This window comes from Thunnus maccoyii, chromosome 11 (assembly GCF_910596095.1).
Source record: "Thunnus maccoyii chromosome 11, fThuMac1.1, whole genome shotgun sequence".
In the NCBI taxonomy this organism is placed as follows: domain Eukaryota; kingdom Metazoa; phylum Chordata; class Actinopteri; order Scombriformes; family Scombridae; genus Thunnus; species Thunnus maccoyii.
In genome coordinates, this window is record NC_056543.1 from 17,628,269 (window position 1) to 17,654,734 (window position 26,466).

General features: G+C 38.8%; 3 protein-coding genes across 8 annotated transcripts in view; 2 read left to right on the plus strand and 1 right to left on the minus strand.

The window, feature by feature from the left end:
• Window positions 1–1,888: 1,888 nt before the first annotated feature.
• Window positions 1,889–7,865, plus strand: dhrs9 (dehydrogenase/reductase (SDR family) member 9). Its single transcript, XM_042426225.1, has 5 exons — window positions 1,889–2,110; window positions 3,529–3,845; window positions 4,025–4,283; window positions 4,365–4,528; window positions 7,521–7,865. Exons 2-5 carry the CDS (start codon window positions 3,533–3,535, stop codon window positions 7,742–7,744), a joined length of 960 nt encoding a protein of 319 aa, XP_042282159.1. The 5' UTR covers window positions 1,889–2,110; window positions 3,529–3,532; the 3' UTR covers window positions 7,745–7,865.
• Window positions 7,866–10,498: 2,633 nt separating this feature from the next.
• rdh1 (retinol dehydrogenase 1) lies at window positions 10,499–15,757 on the plus strand. Its single transcript, XM_042425375.1, has 6 exons — window positions 10,499–10,507; window positions 10,828–10,893; window positions 10,996–11,326; window positions 12,590–12,848; window positions 14,168–14,331; window positions 14,415–15,757. The coding sequence occupies exons 1-6, from the start codon at window positions 10,499–10,501 to the stop codon at window positions 14,657–14,659; spliced, it is 1,074 nt and encodes a 357-aa protein (XP_042281309.1). The 3' UTR covers window positions 14,660–15,757.
• lrp2a (low density lipoprotein receptor-related protein 2a) overlaps window positions 14,785–26,466 on the minus strand; it is a 52,371-nt gene continuing 40,689 nt past the window's right edge. For 4 of the 6 annotated variants that reach the window (XM_042426803.1, XM_042426807.1, XM_042426806.1 and 1 more), the window contains 23 exons: window positions 26,225–26,353; window positions 24,274–24,393; window positions 23,388–23,504; window positions 22,805–22,921; window positions 22,478–22,615; window positions 22,144–22,266; window positions 21,863–21,991; window positions 21,403–21,534; window positions 21,161–21,292; window positions 20,900–21,043; window positions 20,629–20,794; window positions 20,411–20,539; window positions 20,079–20,302; window positions 19,751–19,930; window positions 19,062–19,181; window positions 18,784–18,874; window positions 18,547–18,614; window positions 17,913–18,030; window positions 17,691–17,832; window positions 17,332–17,442; window positions 16,234–16,350; window positions 16,084–16,155; window positions 14,785–15,962 (listed from right to left, as the gene is read on the minus strand). In XM_042426803.1, coding sequence (XP_042282737.1) covers window positions 15,792–15,962; window positions 16,084–16,155; window positions 16,234–16,350; window positions 17,332–17,442; window positions 17,691–17,832; window positions 17,913–18,030; window positions 18,547–18,614; window positions 18,784–18,874; window positions 19,062–19,181; window positions 19,751–19,930; window positions 20,079–20,302; window positions 20,411–20,539; window positions 20,629–20,794; window positions 20,900–21,043; window positions 21,161–21,292; window positions 21,403–21,534; window positions 21,863–21,991; window positions 22,144–22,266; window positions 22,478–22,615; window positions 22,805–22,921; window positions 23,388–23,504; window positions 24,274–24,393; window positions 26,225–26,353 — 2,990 coding nt within the window. In that variant the 3' untranslated portion in view covers window positions 14,785–15,791. The remainder of the gene's footprint in view (window positions 15,963–16,083; window positions 16,156–16,233; window positions 16,351–17,331; window positions 17,443–17,690; window positions 17,833–17,912; window positions 18,031–18,546; window positions 18,615–18,783; window positions 18,875–19,061; window positions 19,182–19,750; window positions 19,931–20,078; window positions 20,303–20,410; window positions 20,540–20,628; window positions 20,795–20,899; window positions 21,044–21,160; window positions 21,293–21,402; window positions 21,535–21,862; window positions 21,992–22,143; window positions 22,267–22,477; window positions 22,616–22,804; window positions 22,922–23,387; window positions 23,505–24,273; window positions 24,394–26,224; window positions 26,354–26,466) is intronic. The other 2 variants (XM_042426808.1, XM_042426805.1) reach the window with 1 other exon arrangement.

Below are 26,466 nucleotides of genomic sequence, written 5' to 3' on the forward strand. Positions count from 1 at the left end.
TTAAGCCCCACTGTGCTATTCTCTGTTTCCCACCATGGACTCTAGAAGAAGTATTTGACCCAGTTAAAGAAAGAAAAAATGAAAAAATACGGGCAAAAATGAAGTCATTAGATACATTGAGGGAAATTATTCTGAATATGTTAAAGTATATTCAGATATATCTAAAACAGTGGACAATAGAGTAAGGATAGCATTTATTATTCCACACTTAAATGTAATGTCAAATAAGAGGGTTAATGATAACTTAGCAGTATATAAATGGGAACTGCCAACTATTTTACTCAATCTAAGTTAAGTCAAACCAATAAAAGTTTTAATAGGGTCTGATTCCAGTTGTACATTAACAAGTATCAAATACATGCAGTCAGATACGAGATATGACATTGTGCTTGACATATAGCTCAAATGATATTTAGAATTAAGAGGGCAGGAAAAGAAGTTTGGTTCATGTGAATTCCTGCACATATAGGTGTGGACAGAAATGAGTTGGCAGATAAATAAGCAAAAGGAGCAACAAAGAAAAGAGAAATAAGTAAAATATTAAAATATAGGAAGGCTGAGGTTAAAAATATAATCAAATCAGAAATTAAAAAGAAATGGCAGGAAGAGTGGGACAGAGGAAATAAGGGCTGATACTCAAAGGAAAGTAGGAGAAATGAGGGAAAGCAATTGAAATAGAAAGGAGCGGGTTTGGTCTCGCCAGTCTGAACATTACACTGAATATCATGAATACGCTACTGGTGATTGTGAGCATTGTGGACTACAGGAAACAGTGGAACGTGTATTTTTGCACTGTCCTGGCAAGAATGACAGATACTTAAAGCAGAATCAGAATCTGTTTATTAGCCAAGTATGCAGCATACAGAGAGTTTGTCTTGGTGTTTGCTCCCACGAACATAGAAGAAAAAAATTAGAACAAGAGTGAGGTAATAATAATGAAATTATTTTAAAAAAACAACAACATAGTAGTAGTAAAATTAAACTTAAACTTTAAAATCTATTTACAAAATGGAATAATAATAGTTTTGAAATGGGATATAAAATTTGAAATTAAATATTGACTGTGCAACGGACCAAGAAATGGTGACAAGTGCAAAAAATAAATGTGACAGGTGCAGTTAATAATTAAGCCATGTAAGAGTGGGGGTTGATGAATGCAATGTGCGATGTAAAGTCCAGTTTGATTAAATATATGAAAGTGACCAATGCAGGGATTAAACAAGTGATGTGAAATGTTAAGTCCAATTTGATAACAGTTCAGCTGTTTAGTAGGACAACAGCTTGTGGAAAGAAGTGTTTGCTGGTGGAGGTTTTTATGTTCCTATGGAAAGTTACACTTCAAAGGACTCACATAACACCTGGCTTTAGAGAAATGTTACAGAGCAGTTCAGGGGATGTGAGTTATAAGGCTATTTTTAAATGTTTAGAAAGCACACGACCTAGCAGGAGAATTTAACGTAGTAGTATTATGACTGTAATGTAGTGGTATTAAAGTAGCTGCACTCCAGTCCAGAAGATGGCTGTGATGCTGTTAAAAGCTACTTGCCAACCACCAATAAACAACAAGGGAAGAAGAGGAATATTAACATGTTGTGTCCAGCAGAGGGCGCTCCGCTCCTCGCACATAACTCCTCCATGGACGTAATATAAGGGCTCTTATTATACACCCATGCACTCCCATCATGAATAAAGAGAACTCCTCTTTATAAAAATATGATCCGCATTCGGCGAAGACCCGCCCTACTCTGCCTCTGATTGGCTAGTTCTCGTTGCCTTCGTTGGTTAGATTGGTTAGATTAAGGCACGAGGAGTGAGACGGTTGGGTTAGGGTAAGAATATCAGTGTCAGAGCCAATCAGAGGCAGAGTAGGGGCGGGTCTTTGCAGAATGCGGGTGGGGGAAAAAACATGGATGGAAAAAGGTCCTTCAGAGAAGGGCTTATCTAAAGGCCACGGGAGGGCATCTGATTTACCCGGATGTTTCAGTAAAAATGCTCTAAATAAACTTTTAAGAAGGAACAAACTTTGTACCCATGTCCACCTCTTAACTTACCTCTGCAGGGTCACATCCTGCTGCTCTTCAATGCGACTCTGACTGCAGAAAATATACATGTAAGTTGTGTTTCTGCTCCATTTAAAGAGATGTTCAGTTAGTTTATCCTGCTTCTGTCCTGTCCTTTCTGGAGTCTTCGGGTACACATCTAGAAATGTTATCTAGCTTTCCAAAAGGAATAATAATAGCAATATTGTGAACGGAGATACCTTTCGGTCTGATTATCAGGCTAACCGTTAAAACGGTTAAAACGTCAGTTAGCAGTCAAATCTTTATGTTTGGTGTCACCATAACACGATATTATTATTATTATCATATCGTTAAACCTTTAAACCGTGAAACCTTTGTGATTCTTTGTGATATAAGATATATATATATAAGATAACTTTAAGTTATAGCATCACATAACCTTAAGTTTAAGTTATAGCATCACAAAAAGGTAGATTCTTGCCTCTATTTCCTCAAATGTTTGGCGTTTGCTTGAAGTGTCTTAAATTATTAAGTTGGTGTTGAAAAGTACTGAAGGAGTTCAACTGAGAACCACAGAAAAAATGTCTTCCAATTTATTTTTTGTGTATGTGATTTTTCTATGTGTTTAGAGAAGAAGAAACATCTTACAATTTAGACTAATTTAGACAAATATTTTTACAAAAATATTTTTATAGCTTGTCCACTGCAGTAGACATCAGGATGATTTTAATGCAGATGTTGTCATGTATGACTTGACAATACAAAATGTAAAGGTTTCAAGCTGTACAACCACCTTACATCATTAACTTTATTTCACTTTGTATTTGTTTTACTTTTTTTGTTTATTTCAGGCCTGTTGTGGTGTTCAGAGACACTCTTCTAATCTAAATGTACCTTTGATTTGTGAATGCTGACAAGTCTTTAAAGACTTTACTGTCGATGTGCTGGGAAAAATACTGAATTGGACTGCGATTTGCAGTTTGGTTGTAGTGTAGCTGTGGTAACAAAGAGGCCGAGGTAGCGCAGGTGTGAATCTATGATGATGGAAAAACACCAAGTGTAAGGCAGTAAATGGGAAACAATACAAGTGCTCATTATAATTCCTTAGAGCCCAACAAGCTGACGTCTTCTAATGTTTTGTTTTCGTCCCATCAACAGTCGACTATCATGTATAAAAGCTTCAAATTCTCACATTTGAGGAGCTGCAAATCAGCAAATGTTTGTCATTTTTTTATGGAAAAATGCTAAACTAGTATTTGAATATCAAAATAGTTCATGATTAATTTTCTGCTGATCAACTAATTGATTAATCGACTAATCATTGCAGGGCTAAACTGTTTATATTTTAAGTATTTATCAATTTTGCAGGAGCATATAAGAAATACCTCCAATGGTTATGTTGTGGCTTCTTTCAAGGACCTTCAAGGAGTTCAGTTCCCTTTTGAGTGGATTTAATTTCAGATTTTACTGTTTCAGGTGGTATAAGTTGGTTTCTTCTTTCCCCTAGAAAAATGTTCCTGTATATCCTCGGACTCGTGGCCCTTTGGTTTATCTATCGTTGGTTCAAGGAGTCCAAAAGAGTGCCGAACAAAGAAGATAAATATGTCTACATCACTGGCTGTGACTCTGGGTTTGGTAATCTCCTCGCAAGACATCTGGACAAGCTGGGCTTCCGCGTGGTCGCCGGTTGTTACACAGAGAAGGGTGAGGACGAGCTGAAGAAGATCTCCTCTGACAGACTGACTACCACTCACCTGGACGTCACCGACTCTGAAAGTGTCAGCAAAGCAGCAGCTCTCATCAAGACTCTGGTTGGACAGAAAGGTGCGTATTGTGCTCACCTCACAAGACGAGAGATTTCACAGTAATCCTATGAAAAAATTAATGTTATTTATGTTTGGGCAGTGATGATGATAATGTATTTTAAATAACACCCACCAACTTTAAAGTAATAGTTCTAACTTTGTGTGTGTGTGTATCTGGTTGTGGTTGTGTTGCTCCAGGACTTTGGGCTGTCGTGAACAACGCAGGAATCGCTCTCCCATCTGGTCCCACCGACTGGCTCACCATCGAGGATTACAAGCCCATGCTGGCTGTCAATCTGTGTGGTGTCATCGACGTAACGCTGAGCGTCCTCCCTCTCATCAAGAAGGCCAGAGGCAGAGTGGTCAACGTCGCCAGTGTGTTTGGGCGAATCAGCCCGTTCGGCGGGCCTTACTGTGTCTCCAAATACGGAGTGGAGTCCTTCAATGACAGTCTGCGGTGAGAGGAGATGTTACTGTTTTACGCTGCACGTGCATCGTTACTTGTTACATTTACAGCAACCTTTTTTGTGTGTTTCAGTTTAAACTTGGCACCTTTCGGAGTCAAGGTCTCAGCCATTGAGCCAGGCTTCTTCAAAACAAACGTCACTGATACAGAGATGGTGAAAAACAACCTGAAGAGGCTCTGGGACAGATTACCTCAAGAAATGAAAGACGACTATGGACGTGGCTTCTTGGACACATGTGAGTTACCGTATCTTTGTTAATGAATATTAAAAAAAACTGTGTTTTTATTACAACAGCTCAATACATTGCAGAACAGTCACGAACATAAAGGAGATTCTGTCAACAAGTAATATAAGATAAGAAAATGAAGTAAAAGACTAATAAGAGGCTTAGTTCTGGCAGAGCTTGTACAAGTGGTGTTTGTCTCTCCATAAATATTTGTTTTCACTTGAAGCTTTGCTTTGATCTTCTCCATGACATAAACTATTTTAATCTTTTATCTTTACTATTCAATATGTACATGGTTGCAGTTTTGTTTTGTGTTTTTTCTACTAGAAGAAAAATCCTTGATACAAACTTTGAATTATTTTCTGGTATGTTTGTCAAGTAGGACACAAAGAATAAAAACTGCTAGATTCAGAGTCAAATTGATACTCCAAATTAAAGCTGCAAGCAGCGATGAACGGGCCCTTGCGCCCCGTGCACGTTGGACTGTGACCTGGTTGGTGGGTCTGCACGTGGACTTCTTCATACGCAGGCGTTTTTTTGGACAGTGCAAGAAGTGATGAAGCTATTTGGAGCTAGAAAACATCCACAAAGTAACAAACACACCTGCGAAATAAAGGCATGTCGTAGTTTATGTTGTTGAGAACATACTATGTAATATGTGTGTTGTAAGGTAGACTTCCTGTGCGCAGTAGGTAACACTATGAGAAACAGACAATATGGAAGAATAGTGAGATTGTGCTTAAAACAAATTCATTTCCTAATTTTCATCAAATCTATCTTTAGAAAAGGAAAGAATTTGAACCCACATGACCTGGTCAAAGTTTGATTGAAACATGTACTGTCAGGTTTGTAGAGACAATAAGTAACTGCAGCTGGACACAGAGAAATACTCATATATTTGAATGGAGAGTTTGAGCGAACCCACAATTTGTTGAACATTTACTGCTTCCACATAGTTTTAGATACAGACTTCATTTGAACTTTAAATGAGTGATGAGACTTTGACCTACAAATCTTGAATTTACATGTCAGACATGTAGATGTCTTCAGACCCGGGCTGTGTTCAGACAGTGCAAGAAGAAGATAAACATCACTTCCTTTGTCCGCTATTTTGCCTGCTGCTGGGGCTGCTTCACTGAAATTTCGTAGGGGGCCAGTTTGCATCACTGATGGAATATTGTCATGTAGACGTGTTCAGGCCAGGAGTCTTATCAAACATGTAAAGTTTGGTGCAGTCTGGAGCATTTACAATAAAGTTATAGCAACTTCCTCTGTCATAGCGAAACATCAAATCTCAAAGATGTGAGGATGAGAATTTTCTGCAGGGTGAGACATGTCTGTCTTGCTCACACCTGTGGCATCAAAATTAAGCAAGTTTTTGGCCCATTCACTTGAATTTCAATTAGTAAATTGAAAACTCTTGATGAGTTTGGTTGTAAAAGAAATTAATTTCCTAATTTTCATCAAGTCTATTTTTAGAAAAGTAAAGACTTAAATCCACTTTTAACCCACATGACCTGGTGAAAGTTTGATTGATGTGTGTACTGTCAGGTGTGTCGAGACAATAAGTAACTGCAGCTGGACACAGAAAAATACTCATATATTTGAATGGAGAGTTTGAGCGAACCCACACCTTTTGAACATTTACTGCTTCCACATAGTTTTAGATACAGACTTCATTTTAACTTTAAATGAGTTATGAGACTTTGACCTACAAATCTTGAATTTACATGTTTTTTTTTTTTAATCTTTTACAATTTTTGAGATATTAGAGTGTGAGTTTTAAAGTCTTTTGTTGCTCCTCCTGTTATTTTATAATGAGTGTGTATTGCGGAGTGTTTCACAGCACTGAGGGAGTCACATAACGAGGAGCAGTTGGAGAGGAGTACACTTCTGGTGAAATCTCCAGATAAATCCCATTACTTTGGCCAAATCTTACATTAAAAGTCACTTATTATGAAGGAAATTTCATCCCGAATCCATTGATACAGGTTTGAAAGTGGTCAAAAATGATCAACTAAAAACAGTAGAATGGAAAATAATCCCAACACAAGGAGAATAAAAGCAAAAGTAAGTTAATAAAAAATAATAATAATTTGAAGCACATTTGTAAAAGTGGGTTTTTATAAGAGATCTAAATGAAGAAACTGTTGATGTTGCCTTGATCTTCACAGGCCGGTTATTCCAGTTTCTAGGAAGTCTGACTGCCAAAGCACAATAGCCTTTGTAACTAAATCTGGCCTTTAGTTCAATTTAGAGGAAAACACTTGGAGATTATGTTGGGGTTAACAGCTCAGCATTGGCACAAGGTCCGGTCGAGTTTTAAAAGTAATCAATATCAGTTTTAAAATGAACTGAACTAAAGACTCTCGAAGGCCAGTGTGGGGATGTAAGGATCAACTCCAGTTGAAAGAGTTTTGACCGATCTACAAACAGCAAAGAGATATTCTACTAACATTAAACAGGGCAGTAGTCCAGATGTGAGTTAATGAATGCATGGGTGACAGTTTCCAGATTTAAAAACAAGAACATAGAGGTAATCTGCACACTGAGTATTGCAAACTCTAACTCATATCCCCAAATAATTGTCTACTGAGGGAACATGTTGATCTTCGTTGTCTTTATCAGACAAACATCCAGTTTGAAGCCTTTGAAGGTCAAAACGTTGCATCATTTCTTTTTTCTTTTTTCTTTATATGTTGCTTATGTTCTGCACCTGTACACAACTGGGGTTGGATTTGCACAGTTTCCACCTTTTTTTTTAATTCATGTTCCATATTTTTTAACAGAGAAACAGTCTGGTCTGAAAGAAATAAGCCTGAATTATTGATTTTCTTGCTCTTTCTCTTTTTTTTTTTAAGCTGTGATGCCCACTGGCACAGAAAATGATGAAATCTCAGTTCTACTTTTAGAAGTTTTAATGAGTTCCCATATGTCTGTTTGTCATCTTGACTATATATTTAAATATAGAGTACATATGTGTGAAATGTTTCTCTTTCAGCCCTTGAGAAGGTGGATGAAAATTTTGCGCAGCTGACGGACGGGAACCTGATGAAGGTGGTCGGCTGTATGGAGCACGCCATCTCCGCCGTTCATCCTCGCACCCGCTACTCTCCTGGATGGGACGCAAAGTTCATATGGTTGCCTCTGTCATACATGCCGACCTTCATCTCAGACAGACTTTTCCTTAAAAACAGCCCCATGCCAAAAGTATCAGTCCTGTAGTTTCTGTCAAATCTGAGAAATTTGTCTCCCTAAAAGAAGATCAATGTCTGTTATTTTTACTGCAATAAATATTGACACCATATAACAATATCTTGTTGAATAAAACATGTTTGGCTCTTCATTATGTCTTTTAAATTGCCTCCAGACATTATCATGCACGCCCTATTGGCTTTAAGATTTCTCACTATGTCTCAGGCAGTGACCTTTGACCTCACTGGCCTTAATGTATTGTCCGCATTTTAATCACAGCTTTTGTTCTTGATGGACTTTGGCTCCTCTGCTGCTGCTGTTCAAACCTGCGCTTTAGATCTGGATCAATATTTTTCTCTCTTTAACATTAAAAACACACAACACTGGTTTTCTCTGTGACCTTTGGGCCCAGACGTTTTTTCACGGCTGGTTTTAGGTAAAAGGTGAATGCAGTTATCAAAAGCGGGGAGTATTACACAACTTCATGCTAGTGAAACATTGAACCCCGTTGTTATATGATGTATGGACCTTGACTCTGCAGACACACTGAAGTCGATCCTCAATAAACAAAACTTGCCCTGAGAAAGGACCGTCGCTGTGTTCAGTTCAGTCGTTTTCTTGATGAGGAAGACATATCTGCATCCCTACAGCTGTAGTCATGGTATGTTTGCATTATTATACATGTTGCCAGAGCTGATAACAACTACATTCAGGTATATTTAAGGCAAAGTCAGGATCAGATACTTTGAGTGACAGGCTGGAGTGGAAATTTAATGGGGTCTCTGTTTTTGTTTTTTTTGCATTTACCATCTTCATGTGTCATGATGCCCTCTGGTGGTCAACAGAGACATTTTTCATTAAAGGATCAGTCCAAATACATTTTTTTTTTCAACTCTTACATTTACATTTAGCGATAATTTGCCATGTGAGTAGTTTTAGTTTTATCTGCCCAAGTTTTCAGAGTTCCACAGTACAACAGAGGTCAGTGGGATTTTATTTGTGGTGCACAAAGCGTGTATGTACATTTTTAATGGTTTGAGCACCACAAACAACACTCAGTTTTTCTCTTATGTCTTGGTACAATATGTTTGTACTTCTGTATTGCACTGTGGTGGAAGAAGTATTCAGATCCCACAGTAAAAGTTTAATACTACAGTGCAAAAATCTGTTACAAGTCAGACAGTCATGTGTTTACTAGTACGTAAAATATTAGAAGAAAAATGTACAATTAATTACTTTTAATGTATCAATACTAAAAGTATAGTACCATTATATAGAAAAATGGACCAGACATCATATTATCGGATAGATCGGATCTATTACTGATGCATTTATATGTAATTAGCATTTAACATTTTGTTGGTCAAGATGGTGTTCAGTTTAATTACTGTTTGATTTATCTGTAACAAATATTTTATAAGATGACATGTTTTATCTGTAAAAGCACAATCTGAAAAAGTATAACAAGCTATCAAATTAATATGTAGTTAAGTAAAATATTTGCATCTTAGATGTAGTGTAGTAAAAGTTTAATGTCTCCTTCCTCTCAAAAATGTATTTTGTTTACTGCTACTTGACTTGGATGTTTTTGGCTTCACTGTGTAGGATGATGTATGTGCAGAGTTTGTTTTCATATTCATCTGCTGAAGGAGGAAAGTTGACTTGAAGCCTCCAGTGCACAAACTTGAATAACAGACTAAACAGTGAAGTTGGAGACATCTTGTGTCCAACAGATAAACTTATGAAATGAAATATATTTGTATATTCATAGATTCTGGATTTTTCAATCAGGGAGAAGAAGTATATGAAATTTTAAGGATTTCAACAAGGTAATTTAACTTTTCGGTGGGAAAAAAGCATTTTTCTTAGCAGAGTATTTTTATATATCTTAAAACATTTCAGTAGGGAACCTTTAAAGTAGAACTAATTGAGGGTACCTCAAAATTGTACTTATGTACAGTATTCGCATAAATACGCGGAGTTACTTTTCACCATTGTATTGCAGCATAAGTTTCAGAGGCAGATATCTAAAAATCTGTCTGTGTGGCTTGATACCACTTTAGGGTGAAATGACCCTTTAGGATTTTGGTGTCTTTTATTATTATTGTTTAAAGGATTCTTATTTAATCAGTCAATATGAGGGCTTTAAAATGGCTCTATTTCTGTGTTTAAATATGTGGAATATAGGAATAGATGTACGAACCCCGACTTTAGTAAAATACTGGCACTAACATGTCTGGTGTGTAGGTGCATTATTGCCATAGCAGAATAAACCAGTACTGAGCCCCTATTGTGATAATGTTGGTACTTTGGTTAATAAACACTGTATTTGGTGAATTTGCACCTTGTAAATTTTGACACAGACCTTTAGATTTAAATGCATTTTTGAATACGTAAAGGTGTGTGTGCTCAAGTTAATGGATATATACAAAGGCAATATTTTATATTTTCTGAACTGTCAACAAATCCCATAAAAAGTCGAAAACAAACTATGTTAGTCCATCTCAGAAGTAGGGTCCCACCTCCCTGGACTGCTTGTGACACTCAGCCCATTGGCTCCCATTGAAGACGTACATCTTTAAAAATGGGTCACAAATACATAGTTTCATCTTTTATAATGGCTAAATCATTTCTCAGAGAAATTGGACACTGTAGTTTTGAGTAAATGTCACTCAAACAGGGGTAAATGTTGCCTTTTTGGTTGATTATTTTCAGCACTGGATGTAGTTCAGTAGTGACTATCGACAGCATCAGGATGGTGTGTGTAAATAAACTACGGTGTCGATGTTCATGGTAATGAAGGATCACGTCACTGAGAGCAACAATGTGGCTCACTGATGTGTTTTCAAAGGTTTTTGGACAACAGTGGAGGTTTGTGGCACAGAGAAATAAAATAAATCGGACGTCGGCTACACAGACGATATTTGTTAATGTGATCAGTTCATTGTTGGTTTTTGTCTTTTCATTGGATTCATTGATATGAAAGAAACTATAGAAAATCACCAGACTTATCCTTTAAAATAGAGTATAAGATGCTCTTTAATGGTGCATATCCTCAAGCTCGATATACTCTCATGTTAAGTTTCCATGTCTGTGTGTGTGAACATGAACAGCAGAAACTCATCTCATGTTTCTCCTCTCAGGTGTCAACTGACAGCCTAACAACAGATCTATTAGAGGTAAGTTATTCACCTTTTTAGAGAGATTATGTGATAGAAGCCATAAAAAATGTTTCTTTTAAGATCCTACAGAAGTCAAAGCTGTGAGTTGTGTGTTTTCAGGTGATCCTGTCACACCTGGCTTTAACCTTTGCTTTACTTCTGGCTGCTCTCGCCGCCCTCAGCTGGTACATCAGAGATTCCTACAAGGTCGATGGCTTCAACCAGAAGCATGTGTTCATCACAGGCTGTGACAGCGGCTTTGGGAATCTGCTGGCTAGACAGCTGGATCAAAAAGGTTTCCACGTCATAGCTGCGTGTCTCACGGAGGAAGGTGCAGCAGCTTTGGCATCCAAGGCCTCCCCCAGACTGAAGACCCTCCTGTTGAACGTTACAGACAGTGAGAGCATCAGGAGGGCGGTGGAGTTTGTGAGCAGAGAGGTCAGAGAGCGAGGTGAGCTGGGCGGACAGCGGGGGGTACAGGCTGATAGGGTGCCAGTCAGAGTGAGGCACTGGGAGAGATAAGGGCAACCTGGACCACCCCATCATCAACTCATCATCCTCCTACTGATATGTTTAACAAACTTTCTTTTTTTTCAGTAGGAGGGAGAAAATACTTACCTCATAGATTGCAATTCAAGACATTAATCGTAAATCCGGAATTACTGAACATGTCTGTCACACTTTTCTTTTTTCCAGTGTGTCAAGTCTATCTTAACACTATGCAGTCTGTACTGTTTACAAATCAACATAGTATTTTTGTATAACAACTATTGTTATGTGAGAAAAAGTGCCATTCCATTATTTTATTAGGATTTTCATATCAGCCACTCTCCTTAGTTTTCTGGCTCCAGTAATTTAGGATTGGCCAGTTTCATCCCTCTGCAACACATAATTACGAGACCAGGATATAACCTCTAAGAATTTATTAAATCAAGTACAAGGAATATGTTTTGGTGCTGGTGTCAGTACAAAAAAAAACAAAAATAGGAGAACAGAATAAGAAACAGTAAGTTTAGTTAAGTTAATAAATATATATGAACATTATATGTTAATATACAAATATGCACAAAAAACATATTATGATGAGTTTATAGAGGGAGTAAGGTTCTGATTAATATGTTAAGTGTACATAGTGTGCAGAGATACCAGGAATGCAAGATTAGTGCAGCACAATCATTCAAATATTTGTAGTGTGTGAAACTGTATGTGAATGTATTTATATATATGCAAAGTTCAGAGAATGAAGGACATCAAGACCCGTTTTTTTAGCTTTTTATTCTGATTTTGGTACTCATGTGTGCCAACACCATCTAAATTAAACATTAAACTAAAAACTAAAACCAGTGTTAGATCTCTACAGAGGTGCATGTGAGCTGTTGAGTATTTAAAAATGACATAAAAGGTTGCCAGATCTGATCAAACTTTCTGGTAAAGCCCTGAGTAGTATGCTTTCGCTGTTTGGGTTTGAGATGTGCCTTTACATCCTCCAGCCAGCGTTAATGAGATGATGGTACAGTCTGTTTGAGGAGAATCACACCGGCAGGTTGGTCAGCTTTGACCTTTAAGTCAAAGGGTCAGGATCATATATCAGAAAGGGTATTCAGACGTATGTGGACAGGACCTGTCACAGTCCTGTCACATGTTTTGACCTTTATTTAACTAAAGAGAAAAGAAGATTAGAAGTTGATTATCATCCCACTTGTTTCCTCTGCAGGTCTGTGGGGGCTGGTGAACAACGCCGGCAGGTCCATACCGATCGGCCCAACAGAATGGATGCAGTTAGAGGATTTCACAAAGGTTTTGGATGTGAATCTGGTCGGAGTCATTGAAGTGACCCTCCAGTTTCTGCCACTCCTGAAGAAAGCACAGGGTAGGGTGGTAAATGTGGCCAGTATTCTGGGCAGACTGGCGCTCACAGGTGGAGGCTACTGCCTTTCCAAGTGGGGAGTGGAAGCCTTCTCCGACAGCCTCAGGTAGTGATTTATCACACACCCTCTTCAGGTCAGATCAGGGGCAATGTGGCTTACAGACAACACTCATTTATAAAAGATATAGACATAGATATATATAGACAATAAATACCAAAAACACACAGGTTAGCGCCAGCGTCACTGCAGTCATTGTCACCAAAACCATCTAAAGAAAGCCAGATGAAGAAGAAGCCAAAAAACCAGTGGGCCATCCCGTCCCATCAACAGCTAGTAATAAATTACATTTTGTTTAAAAACCCAGTAACCAATTAAATAAATTACTTATTTCAAGGAGGTTAAACTTTATGTCTTAATGGAGGCAAATTAAACTCACAGTGTAAACACTGCTTGAGTCCAGTAAGATGACCTGAGCTGTCTGTAGCTCTGACGTGGCAAATAACATGTAAATTTACACCAGTTAATATATTATTTCGTATTCACAGTTGTTCTCAGAGGGTTTTTGTTTTTCAGATAGAGATTACAAAACCAACAGATCATCATAAATGTTGAGAGATTTACTGGAGACTTGTCAACACTGAAACCTCTAAGTTTCCTTAAGAAAAACAATCTTTGGTTTGTATTTTTACAAGTAAAAATAAATAAAATCAATGTTTGCATCAAATTCCTATTTAAGTAAAAGTACAGAAGTATTATGAGCTAATTGTACTTCATGTCTAAAGAGTAACAGTACTTTTTTACTGTACTTTTAACTGCATACGGTTAGGTAGTTTAGTCTAGTGGTTCCAAACCTATAATGGTCAGGGTCTCTCCAAAGATAAATCTGGGGGTTTGTGAGATGATTTAGTGCGGTACAGAGAAGAGGAGGAAAAAAACAATGTTCTGTTTGATAAATTTGCATGAATTATTTCAAAACTTTTCTTTTTTTTCTTTTTTGTTTTTTTTTTAAGGAAATGGGTGAAAATGAAGTTATATGTTCTGAAATATAAGCAAACAATAAAGAATGTATATTGACAGGCATCAGTGTAATTACACAATTATACAGGACATAATATATCTATACATAGAATATACATGACTCTATATTCAAAATATAGGTGTTTGAATAAGATACGTAATAGTAAACAATACTCAAGTACTACAAAATTGTACTTAACTACAGTACTTGAGTAAATGTACTTCATGACTTTCCACCACTGCACACAAATTTTTCTATTCTGGACCATGAGCCAGACAATTAAAGTCAAAGTTTTAAATATTAACATGATGTAAACCTGCTTTTAGAGAAAAATCACAGACTGATGAATAAAATAAAATAAGAACTGAGTAAAAACAAAAACATACCGTCTACTTCTTTTATCCAGGAGGGACATGCAACACTTTGGCATCAAAGTGAGCATTATTGAACCTGGTTTCTTCAAGACAGCCGTGACCCGGCTGGATCTTATTGAAGCCGACCTGAGGAGGCTGTGGGCCCGCGTCCCTCAAGATGTTAAAGACTCCTATGGAACGACATACTTTGACGACTGTGAGTGGAAGTGCAGTAAATTGCAAATCAGTGTCAAATAAATGTTCTAAGACTTCTTCTACTTCCTTTGTTTTTCCCCTCAGATTTGAAAGCTCAGGACTTCTCTATGGGCTTGTTGTGCAGCCCAGACATCTCCAAGGTGACCAGGTGTATGGAGCACGCCTTGACTGCCTGTTTCCCACGCACACGTTACGGTGCAGGGTGGGATGCCAAATTTTTCTGGATTCCTCTGTCCTACCTCCCGTCATTTGTGTCAGATTTTGTCATAAGTGTGCTTCTTCCTCGACCTAAAGATGAGACGAAGTCCAGCAAGCAGCACATAAACTAAAAGGACTGTAAAGTAGCCTGTGTGACACAGATGTTTCCTCCTGTCAGCAGTGTAAGAAAACACAAAACTAGGAGGAAATGAAATATATTGTGGCAATAAGGGGAAAAAAAACTGTCAAGACTGTGTTACAAAATAGGAAATTTATTCATTCATGTCTCAGCAGCAGCAATTTAAACCCTATGGGCATCTTCTGGATGATCACAGATACAGTTTTTTTTTTTTATTGATGATACAAAATAAATCATTCTGTAAGTTAAGAATTTATTCACCGTGTTTATAAAATGACATCTGCATCCTCAGGTCACATGTTGCTCTTCAAGATAATCAACTACATAAATTCATTTCCATGAAACAGACATGGGCACGTTCAAGTATTGCTCCAAAAACAATTTTGGCCATTGTTCCAATATCATTACTAAAAAAAAAAATCATGTTGATTCAAAGTCACAAAGCCAAGGATGGTAAAGGTAGAAATGCGTTTGATTAAGTACAATTAGCATGCTTCGCACACATATTTTAGCTCATGCATCTGTTTATAATGGAGAACATATCTTTGAAAAATTAATGGCATAAGTTAAAATCCAATTTATTTTGTGTTTATTTTGTTTGTTTTTCAGCCCTGAAGGTACGTGAGGTATATAAACATGAAAGATGAAATAAATACATCTTCAGTTTTTGTTCAGTGGCAAAAAAAAAAAAAATCATTATCACATTTCTCTAATCACCTTCAATGATATAAGTACTGTACATTCAGAATGCAGCTCATCTTTTTTATGTGTTATTGTGTTTAAGTGGAACTATTCATAAGATCTATTTCAAATAGTCTGAAGATATCTCTGACAAAATCTTACTGTTCAAATTTACAAATATACAACATATTTATTAACATTTCTATCAGCAGCTTCAGTGCAAAGATATACATATAGTACATCGGAATAAAGAAAAAAACATTAACACAAGAATTGGCATAAGAAATGTCAGAAGGCATAGTCGCAGAAGACTGTTTTCTTCATTCTATAGACGTGTGTGTCTCTTACCTAAAACAATTTGAGTTTTGTACACAGGCTGCATAAAAAAATAAATTCTGTGCAAAGTGTGTTTCTTTTTTCGACTCCCATCTGTGAGAGAAGGGTTATACGTCACTGTCCTCTTTAACGAGGTTGGCCGTGTCTTTGAAACTGTCCTCGGTTGGTGAAAAGGTGCTGGGACGATCCCTCTTCGGAGGTTTGGCGGGGGGCGCAAACGGAGAGGGCTCGGAGGCGGAAGTGTCCCCGCTGCTTCCTACAGGCTTCTCATCCCTCATCTGCAACACAGTTCAGAGGGTAAACAAGTGCATTACGACACCTGCGCTTCCTTTTTGTAACTGGTGTTTTCAAAAATATCTTTTTATTGTGACTAAACTTCAGCAACATGTCCAGACTTACCTCTGAATATGAAGGGTTTTCAAATGTGGTGCTTGGCTTTAATTTTCGCTTGAATAAGCTCCACTTTGACTCCTACAATCAAACACAAATGATGAGGCGACATCATACTGGACTGATTTAACTTACACAGCTTGATGTGGACTTACTCACCTCAACAGATTTGGTGCTGACAGATGACGTGTTCACGATGCCTCCAGTCTGATCTGCACGATACGCCGGGTTTGCAAAGTTGTTCTGTAACTGTTCACCACTCACATTAACAGTAACCTGTTTAAAAGTAAGGTTGTCATATCAATTATAACTACAAGCTGTTATAACACCTGAACTACTTGGTTTAACTTATAACCACAGTTTGACAGTTTGAAGGGAATCATCAGGAGACACGCATCCATAAAGTCTATGCAGGTGCTGGGTAACAATCATCTGCACAAAAATACAGAAAAATACCAAATTCTTGTTTTTTTAAATAGAATAAAAGAAGAACTGGGTTTGAAACAGCAATGTGAAGGTATTTTTTCACCATTTTGCTAATGAAATATTGAGCAATGATGAGGCTCATGTGGCTAGCAAACACTAACTTTTTCAGTTACATCCAAAAATATTATTCCTCATTATTCACTCAGATGTCCTTTAAGATGTCCTCCAGACATGTTTTAAGACATTAAAATAATCTGATTTGAATAATAATTTGTGCCAAATGTGTTTCCACAAAAACAGTTATATTACCTTGTTCACACACATTCACTCTTTCTCTCTCATTGACAAATCCATTATCTATGAATATAAAAATGTTTTCATGTTCTGGACTGCTGGATCTTGTAAGCTGCACACGGGACCACAACAGGCCTCCAAACTAGTGTCACTAAATCATGCTGTTATATACTGGTCTTTAACTTGGATTTAAGGTGAGCACAGAGGAACTTTCCCTCTTCAACAGATGAATGTGAAAACAAACTCTGCACATACATCATTCTACACAATGAAGGTCAAAGATCCAACTGAAGTAACAATCAGCAAAATCCATTTCTGAGTGGAGGAGGACTTAAAAATAAAATTTCCTGATTGTGGGAACAAAATAAATTATAAATCAAACTTCAGAAGCTGCCTAATGGATGTCATCAAAATCAATGAATTGTTCTTTGGCTGGCTTTCTATTTATCTACTATATTTCAGTGAAATGTGTTCATATTAAATAGTTCTGAGATGTCCAGCTAACACAGTTTAAGTCTAAATGAAATGTTTGTGTACCTGTGTGGCATGAATGACGGCAGGATCACTGGACGTTGCAGGAACATTGGCGTATAAGGGGTTCTCAAATGTGACTGGCTGCCTCCCAGCGTCCATGGAAAAATTGTCGTCCTATGGTGATATTATATTAATGAGAATGCTTTTTACATTCATTACTGAACCTCAAAAGATAAACAATTAATATGTTAACGTGTTCTTTCTCAAACGCTGCTGATACAAGCAGTTTTAGGGGTGATGTTTAAGTGAGAGTTGTCAATAAATACTACACATGAAAACTTGTTTGTCAAGCAGAAGTGACTCAAAAATGCTGACGGTAGATCGTCGGTGACTTGGGGAACTATTTAACTACCGGAACTCACCATCTGCATGGCCGTGTCAATGAATGACACTCCAATGTGTGAAGGTCCGAGATCCACGTTATCGCCCGAGCGAAACGTTACCCCGTTCCCCGTGTCACCGGACTTCACCAGGCTGCTGAGGCTGGACAAAACCGAAAGACTCCTATTTATTTGCTGTGAGTATCGGTCCACATTTAGTGAACGGGAGTGAATGAGACTGAACGAATCAAAGCCGAGAGATACCTGGGTAGCTTGGGCATGGAGGGGATGAAGGACCCTGTTCGTTTGTAGTTGAGGAAAACCCCGACGGCCAAAGCTCCAGTAATCAAGATGATAATGACCGCCAGCAGAACCGCCACAGCTAAAGACAAGAAGTGGAAAATATTCAGTTGTATGCATAGCTGACACTATCTTTACAGTACTGATCTTAAACACTGCTAGTAATATCTTGCTGACTCCATTACTGTTTATGACTTCTGCATGCTTCATTAGTCTGCTGAACCATAAGAGAAGTTAAACAGTGATCAGAGGTAGTATTATTGAGGTTATCTATTAAGAAAAGTGTGATTTTGGCCCTTCAGTATTTGCTGAGCAACACTGTTTTTCTAAGTTGTTTTGTTGGCCTTAGTAACCTTTAGTTAGATAAGCAAGAAGTGTGACTTCATCACTTTTGGCTCTGATCTACTCCAGTCAAGCCAACATTATGACTGTTACTATACAGTAGCTACTGCGTATCAGCCGGAGTATGAGTGAAGAACTCCCAAAGGTTTTTGGTTGTAAGAATTTGTTTAGTCAGCTTTTTTAAATTACGACCTGACTTCCAAAGAGTGATTGAGAATAATTAAATAAAAGTTAGATAACAGAAGAATTACAGTACCTGTTCCTGCTGGAGCGCCACTTGACTTTCCCATCTCACAGTAGCTGCCCACATAACCGTACGGACATCTACACAAAATGACGATAACAAATCTTTAACAACACAACTTACATGCGACAACAAAATCTTAAAGTGAAAAAGGTGGAATACCAAATATCATATCATCAATATCAGGCATTACTGGGTTTGACAGATGCATCATTCTCTGATATAAATGGCACCTGCTACTAAACTCACTTGCACTTGGGCAGACCACCTTCATCAGTGTAGCAGGTTCCACCATTCATGCATCTACATGCAAGGGGCATTGCAACTGGTGCCTCAATAGCTGCAGGAGCAGAAGCCAGGCATACACAAAATCAACAACAACAAAATAATATCACAGCACAATAAAACAAAAACAACACAGGAGACGCCAGGCAAACATGGAGAATGAACCTCCGAATGCAAACTGAGATGCAACAAAACAGGTGACACACAAGTCAGGCAGCAAATGCAGTCGGGCTGTTGTATACCTGCATCACATTCGTTGGAGTCGAAATTTACTGGAGAGGAGCCTTGCGGGCAGGCGCAGGTGTAGCCACCAGGCCGGAGGAGGCAGAGATGACTGCATACATTCTTACAAGGGTTGGGCACTGAAGAGGACAGAGCATGAAGACACTGTTAAATGTTGTTTAAAGCAAAAGAAAGAGAATTATTCCTGAAGATACATCCTTTTAAATAAACTCATAGCAAATTGAAGTTGTTCAGATGAAATATTTCAGGTGGCCTTGGAGTGAAGGACCATGAACTGCAACGTCCCTTGTTGCATTTCCCATCATTCAGTGTCATCTCTCTACTGTCAGCTACAGAATAAAAAGGCATAAAATGCCTCCTAAAAATGTAATTTTATGTATTTATGATTTCATCATTGCAGTTTGTCTATCTTTGCCAAGACACTCTTGAAAGAGATATTTTTAATCTCAATGAGTCTTTGTACTTTTTGTTTTGAAGTAGTAAAAATTCTGCAATTTGCACAAGATAAAAAGTGAAATCTTAAACAGACTGGGTCATGTGAATGTGCAATCTGCAAATATTTTGGTAAAACAGTCAAAGGAATGAGCGAGCCAGCATAAATCCAATATTGGTTTTGTGATTCCTTCAACCTGAAGTACATAGTTTATTATTCTGAACAATTATCACATGAACCCCACTGTGCTCTGACCTGACTGGTTGTGTCGGTGCTCCTGATAAATGCGGACTTGAGTCAGCCAGGGGTTGATGGTTAGAACTTTGACTTTACTTCCTTTCCCAAACTTATTAGTCCTCCACACTTCACCTTTCTCTTTTGTTGTCCAGTACACATGTCCCTCAAAGACATCCAGACTGTATGGATGTCCAATGTCTGGAACAGAGAAACCACAACACCATCAACACACATTATATTCAATCTTTAATCACCTCTGCTGTAGTTTTAATTAAAAACTGAATGCATCAGTGTCTGTCCATAAAACAACATGCAGACTGTCTGTCCTGCATGTCAGTGCTCTGACCTCCTGATATGACGATCTTTCTGTCTGTGCCGTCAGGCTTCATGGACTCAATGATGTTTTCTTTGGAATCACACCAGTAGATCCTATTTCCATTCAGATAGTCCAGAGTCAGGCCAGTAGGCCAGCCGAGATCCTCCTCATTAACTAGCACCTCTCTATGCTGACCGTCCATCCATGCTGACTCTATTCTGGGTTTCCTGCCCCAGTCTGCCCAGTACATCATTCTGCCAGTACAGAAACAATCACAGAAACACTCAAATTACTCATGCTGAAAAATGCAATGAAGGATGCAAATAATATATTTTTCAAACTAAAGGTCAATATTTTCATACCCCAGCGATGGATTGACAACAATAGCAGCAGGCTGGTCAAGGTCAGTGTGGATCAACCACTTCCTGTACCGCCCGTCCAGTTTGGCCACTTCAATTCGATTGGTGCCTGAATCTGTCCAGTAAATGTGCCTGTACACAGTAATAAGTGTAAACTGATCAACTGGACAAAATTTAGAGCAACTTCTACAACAGTGAAGTGGTTATCCCTGGTGAATTACCTGCCAACCCAGTCCACAGCGATGCCGTCGGGATTAGCAACATATCTCAGGTTGAGATCCACCTCTTTCACTGGGTTGTTGCCGTGGTCGTTGAACGTGGTCATATAGGCCCGTTTGATAGAGCCAAACTGTGATCCTCGACCCAGAACTGTCCAGTACACAACACCTACAGCACAGCAGGGTGGAGGATTAAGATTATCCTACTTGAACTTGTTGCTTTTATATTCACTGTAGCCACACAACACTAAAAGTTCTACAGGATTAGTCTTACTGAGGCCTTGTCCCTCTGGATCCCACAGGTAGTCCAAAGCTTGGATGTGCTCAGCGTTGTCCACATAGTCTGAATACTGCTCAGACGACACGTTGAAACGACGGATGCGAACGTTGTCCGGCAGGAGCAGCACTGGTGGGTTTCCTATACAGAGAAGGGGGTGTGGTGAATTTTATGAGGTGAGTTTGGTTCAACACTCTAATGAAACATCAGAGGGAACCTGCGAGGAATTTGCCCTACGTTTGAATGTCGAGCTCTTACCCTGAGCAGCACACTCCGTCCCATGCGGCTCACCAAAAGAGACAAAGCCTTCAGCGCAGAAACACCCGTAGCTGCCCTTTGTGTTCTTGCAGTCCTGGGGACATGTCCCGTACACCTCACACTCGTTGACATCTGTTTCCAAAAGCAGGAAGAAAGAGAAAAATAAGAAAATGTAAACTGAATTTCTGTGTTAGTATTAAAATGGAGTAACTATATGATTGAAGAACTGATGTGTCCTTCACCTTCACAGGTGTGTTTTTCTGTTGTTCTGGGCTTATAGCCGGGCCTGCAGGAGCAGAGGAAGCCTCCATCTGTCAGGTCAGTGCAGTTATGTTCACAGATGTTGTCACTGCAAGTGTGTCCAACGTGCTGGTCTAACAGGAGTAGATACAACAAAATATTGAATGTCAAACTCAGAGAGGTAACTGTACTTACTTTATATAGTATGTTTAATAGTTTTATCTTGTATTTATTTTTGCACAAAGTCAACTTGGGGTCAAACAAAATTACCAAAATAGTTCATTGCATTATGATCACAGTGGTGGTATTGAATGAATCCACTGCAAGATATGTTCATTTACTCACTACAAATAGCCTTACTAACTTAATTCAGCTGAATTTATGTTAAAGTGATATATCTTTCCTTTTGATTTCACTGTTTATGACACTGTCATTAATATGCTCTTTGTTAATGTTACTTACGGCAGCCAAGCTCATCCGACTGGTCTCCACAGTCATCATAATCATCACAGGCATATTGTAGAGGGATGCATTGTCCGTTACTGCATTTGTACTCATCATCTGTACAGGGACCATGTGTGGGGCTTTGGCCTAAATGGACAGAAACATCAACTCGGGAGATCAACAAAAGATACTGTAGATGCAAAAATACAATAACAGAATATTAGCTTGAGTAGATAAATATAACTGCAACTGCTTAAAATGTGTCCTGCACTCTCTGTTCCAAAAAGTGTCATACGTACAGTTTTCCTGTCTCTCATCAGAGCCGTCACCGCAGTCATCAACAGAGTTACACAACTCGTGGCTGTAGATGCAACGGTTGTTGTCACAGCGGAAACGGAACGGAGCCTCACACTGAATTTCCACTGTGGAAGAAAAGAAAAGAAAAGAAAAGAAAAGAAAAGAAAAGAAAAGAAAAGAAAAGAGAAAAGTTCAGCAGATTCAGTAATCCAAAACATCCACTTAGCAGGTCAGTTTTTATGGTGTTTATTGTGTTTCAGGATTGGACAATTTGGCTAGAATGTAACAGGTTTTGGTTTTGTGCACACTGGCTGTGTGAGTGTTTATGTCACTTACAGCAGAGGTGAAGCTCCTCGTCTGAACTGTCCCCGCAGTCATTGTCTCCATCACATTTCCAATGAGGCTGGACACATACGTGGTTCTTGCACTCGAACAGGAAGGGGGGACAGTATGTGCCGTTCGGAAAGCGGGGCGCTGAAAGTCAGAGCCATGCTGTTAAACTCAAGTTTGTGACTTACACACTTGAAAATGAATAACTCACAATCCTCATGAAAGCAAAACTTCAAGGTCATTAAAAAGGAATCTGTGTCTCTTTTTGTGATGGAGACAATAAACTTATTTCTAAAGAGTGTGCAGAGAAAACCATTTTATGTTGAAACTCACGACATGACGTCTCATCTGTATAGTCCAGACAGTCGGCGTTGCCATCACACTTGAAACGTTCAGCGATACAGTGACCACTGTCACACTGGAAGTAACCAGGATGACAAGTCCGCAATTCTGCAACACAGCCAAACAATGTAGAATTACTTCACATAAAAGTACATTACAGTCACGGAAAATATCTACAGTACAATAAAGAGACATTTGCTGCAAACTGAATTTATTTTCTGTCTTCCTGTTCTAGCAAATTGAATAAATGACTATTGTAAAATTTTAAGTCTCACAGCAGCATATTTTTCTTTATTCCTGCTCATGTTCATCTAGAATAACTTCTAGATATATGGTGTGGTGTGCACTGAGACTTTCTACAACAGTCATTTGTCCTGCACTCTACCAGAACTATATGGAAGAAAACAGTTGTTCAGTTGTAGCAGACTGATTAAACTCTTTCTGAATAAATGACTATCGGTGGTCCTGTCTGTCTATCCTTAAAAACTTGAAGTTTTATTGCTTCTTTGTTTAGCAGCCCTCAGTTACTCACAAACAGCCAGACCCCGGGCCAAAACAAAGAGCCTCCACTTACCACAGTCCCTTTCATCTGAGTTGTCCTCACAGTCGTTGTCATGGTCACAGACCCAACGGTCGGGAATGCAGCGCAGATTTTCACAGCGAAACTCGCTCTCTGTGCACGCGCGTGGAGCTGAGGGAAAACGAGAGAGCAGAAATTTCACAGTGTGGAATTAAATACATGCAGATCTTCATTCTGTTCATGTTAAATTTCCATATTAGACACACATTAATCAGAAGGAGTAAAAGCCCTGGAGTGAATTCACACACTTGTAACAATACATAAAGACGATTAAAAATGCCCCGTCTTATTTTCTTCCATATTATGACATAAAACATCCACACTGACCCAAATAACAAGTGCAGCCGTTACTCTGCAGTGAGCTCATAGAGTTCACAGACAACAAACTCTCTTAGCATCAGCAGCAACAAGGGGAGCGGCAACACCGTGATTTAACCCCATTCACTGTTTCTCCTTTGAGAGGCTACATTATCCTTATGAACTGGCATGTTCTCAGACATGTTTAAATTCTCCAGGGCAAGAGGTGACAGACTCCTTTCACTCCCTCTCTTTGACACGCTGAGGGCAGCCTGTTTCTCAAGCACCTGATAAGACTACCTCTCTCAGCACTCTCCTGTCGGCAGAAGTGTTGAGCCTCTTACAAAACATCCCTGCTGTCTGATAAAATGATTGGAGGACTTTTCTTTGCCATCAGCACTCACGTTTCATTTGGACGTTTCATAGTAAGAGCTAAAATCCCAAACTAAACATACTTAAAAGACTCTTGAATCATATCAAACTAATCCCACTTTTCATAGTTTACACTCCAGTCAGTACTCAAACTAAACTTCGAACAAAACCGGATGATGTCTCTTGATCGGTGATAGCGAAGAGCACTCACCGCAGCTGCGTTCATCAGAGTTGTCTCCACAGTCGTCGTCCCCGTCACATCTCCATCTTAACGGGATGCAGCGGTGGTTGTCACATTGGAAGTCTCCGTTTGGATCACAGGTCAGTTCATCTAAGAGAAGACGAGATAAATTACATCAGTCTGTGTTTTTATACATTATGCTGATCTAAATGCTGCCTATGAGTGATTGAAGAACATATATTTTCTATGACCAGCAGGACTTACTGCATGTGAAAACCGAACAAGTACTTGGCCCCTGCATTCTTTTTTTGAGACATGAGATTTGTGTCTATAAACTCTACAACTCTTCAAGTACTGCAAATATGCAGGTGCTGCACCTAAGGCAAGACCACAGCTCTATATTGTTGTGATTTTTTTATCACGTATAAGTTAATTAAGTAAATCAAGGCCTAAGTAAACCTAGGCCCTGAATTTGTAAGACACACTTACTCAATCGTTTGGGTAGCATGAAGTTGTGTTTTTCAGACACCACTAAATTGTAGAAGACGAAGCATGCAAACATTTACATAAACAAATTTTGAATGTTCTGAAATATAATAAGGGGAAAAGACAGAAGCCTCTAAAATTGATGCGATTATGATTATGATGCGAGTATTTGCAAAGACTTGTAATTTTCATTTTGATAATATTTTTTGATCAATATACACCCAGTTGGCCATTTATTTGATAAACCTAGCAACAACTAATGTAGTCTAATACAACAGACCTGCAGTAAATCCTACCTTTGTGAAGGTTATAATGACCTGTTTTTGTTTAAACTGTTTCAGAGAGGTATTGATTCAACTCTATTGTGATTTTGGAGGCGTACGTGGCGCTGTTTGTATTGCCTTATAATGACAGGTGTTTCACACCATTTACATTAAATGAGGCTGTGTTTCAGTTTTACAGTTTCAAAGGCTTTCATTCTCATTAGCTCATCAACACAGTGGCACAAACTTGTATATTAAATTTGACACATTGAGGAGTGAAAATCTTTGAGTGACAGCGTGATGAGCAAAGAGTTCCAGTTATTATGTTATTATATTTATCAAAAGGAGCAACAACTACATGATAGGACTGGATTAATGACATTTTCAGTGGTTAAGTAATGATAGAAATGTCAGTTTGAAATGAAAGGCATCTTGTTTTTTAATTAAACTGCAATAGTCATAGAGGGAGGAGAGCAGCATGCCTGAGACAGATGGGTGACCTCTGTCTGTAGCGGATAAGACTGTCGGAGATGAGAAGCACATAAGGGAGAGAAGTGGAGGAGAGCTAGTCTGAGCCGTCTCTACCACACGGTGCTGGGGGTCAAAGATAGCGCAGTGTTAGCTAGTCCTGCTCTCCTAGCCCTCCACCTGGCCCATCTGCTACATTCTTACAGGAAGATTAGCACGGATCTCCCCTCCTGCGCCGGCATGGCACTAATGGAGCGAGGGCCTCTGATAAGAGACGGGAGGGCCACGTTGAGTGTGTTTGGATCGTAGCAAAGTACAAAGCGACTTATGTGAACCCTGCCCCCACACAAGGACAGAGCAACAACACACACACACACACACACATATATGTAGACCCATACTACTGAACAGCTCATAAATCTGTGTAGCTCTCAGGGAGAGGCAAAATGGTGGGGGAGGGTGAGTGGTGAAACCCTCTCCATCAGCACCTCCCACTACCTCACTGTGTAATGTTACACTGGAGGCTGAGGTGTTGGCTAATTGCCCTTCATTCACTCCTTCAATACATAGTCTTGTCTCCTTCCCGTAAATGTTTTAATCCTTTGAGATCTCTGGAATCATCTTACTATCAGTGAAAAAATGCGACTTGATCATCCTGGAATGTTTTAACTCAAGGTCTGAATAATTTAATAATAATTAAAATTGCCTGCATGATATAAGCAGAGGTTCAGCTCTGTCTGAAAGGATGCTTGTCCCAGACTCACCACAGCCCTGTTCATCGCTTTTGTCTCTGCAGTCGTTGTGGCCGTTGCATACAGACCACAGGGGCACACATCGGTAGTTGGTCCTGCAGCTAAACTCTGTGTGATTGTCACATCGATATGCTGGTCCCACTTTGGAGAAAAAAACACAGGTGTCAAGTAAAGAAGACTTTTTTTATACATCAAAACCTATGGTTTAGCTTGATACAATGTGTATCCTGATTTGGATGTAAAGTGCGTCAAAA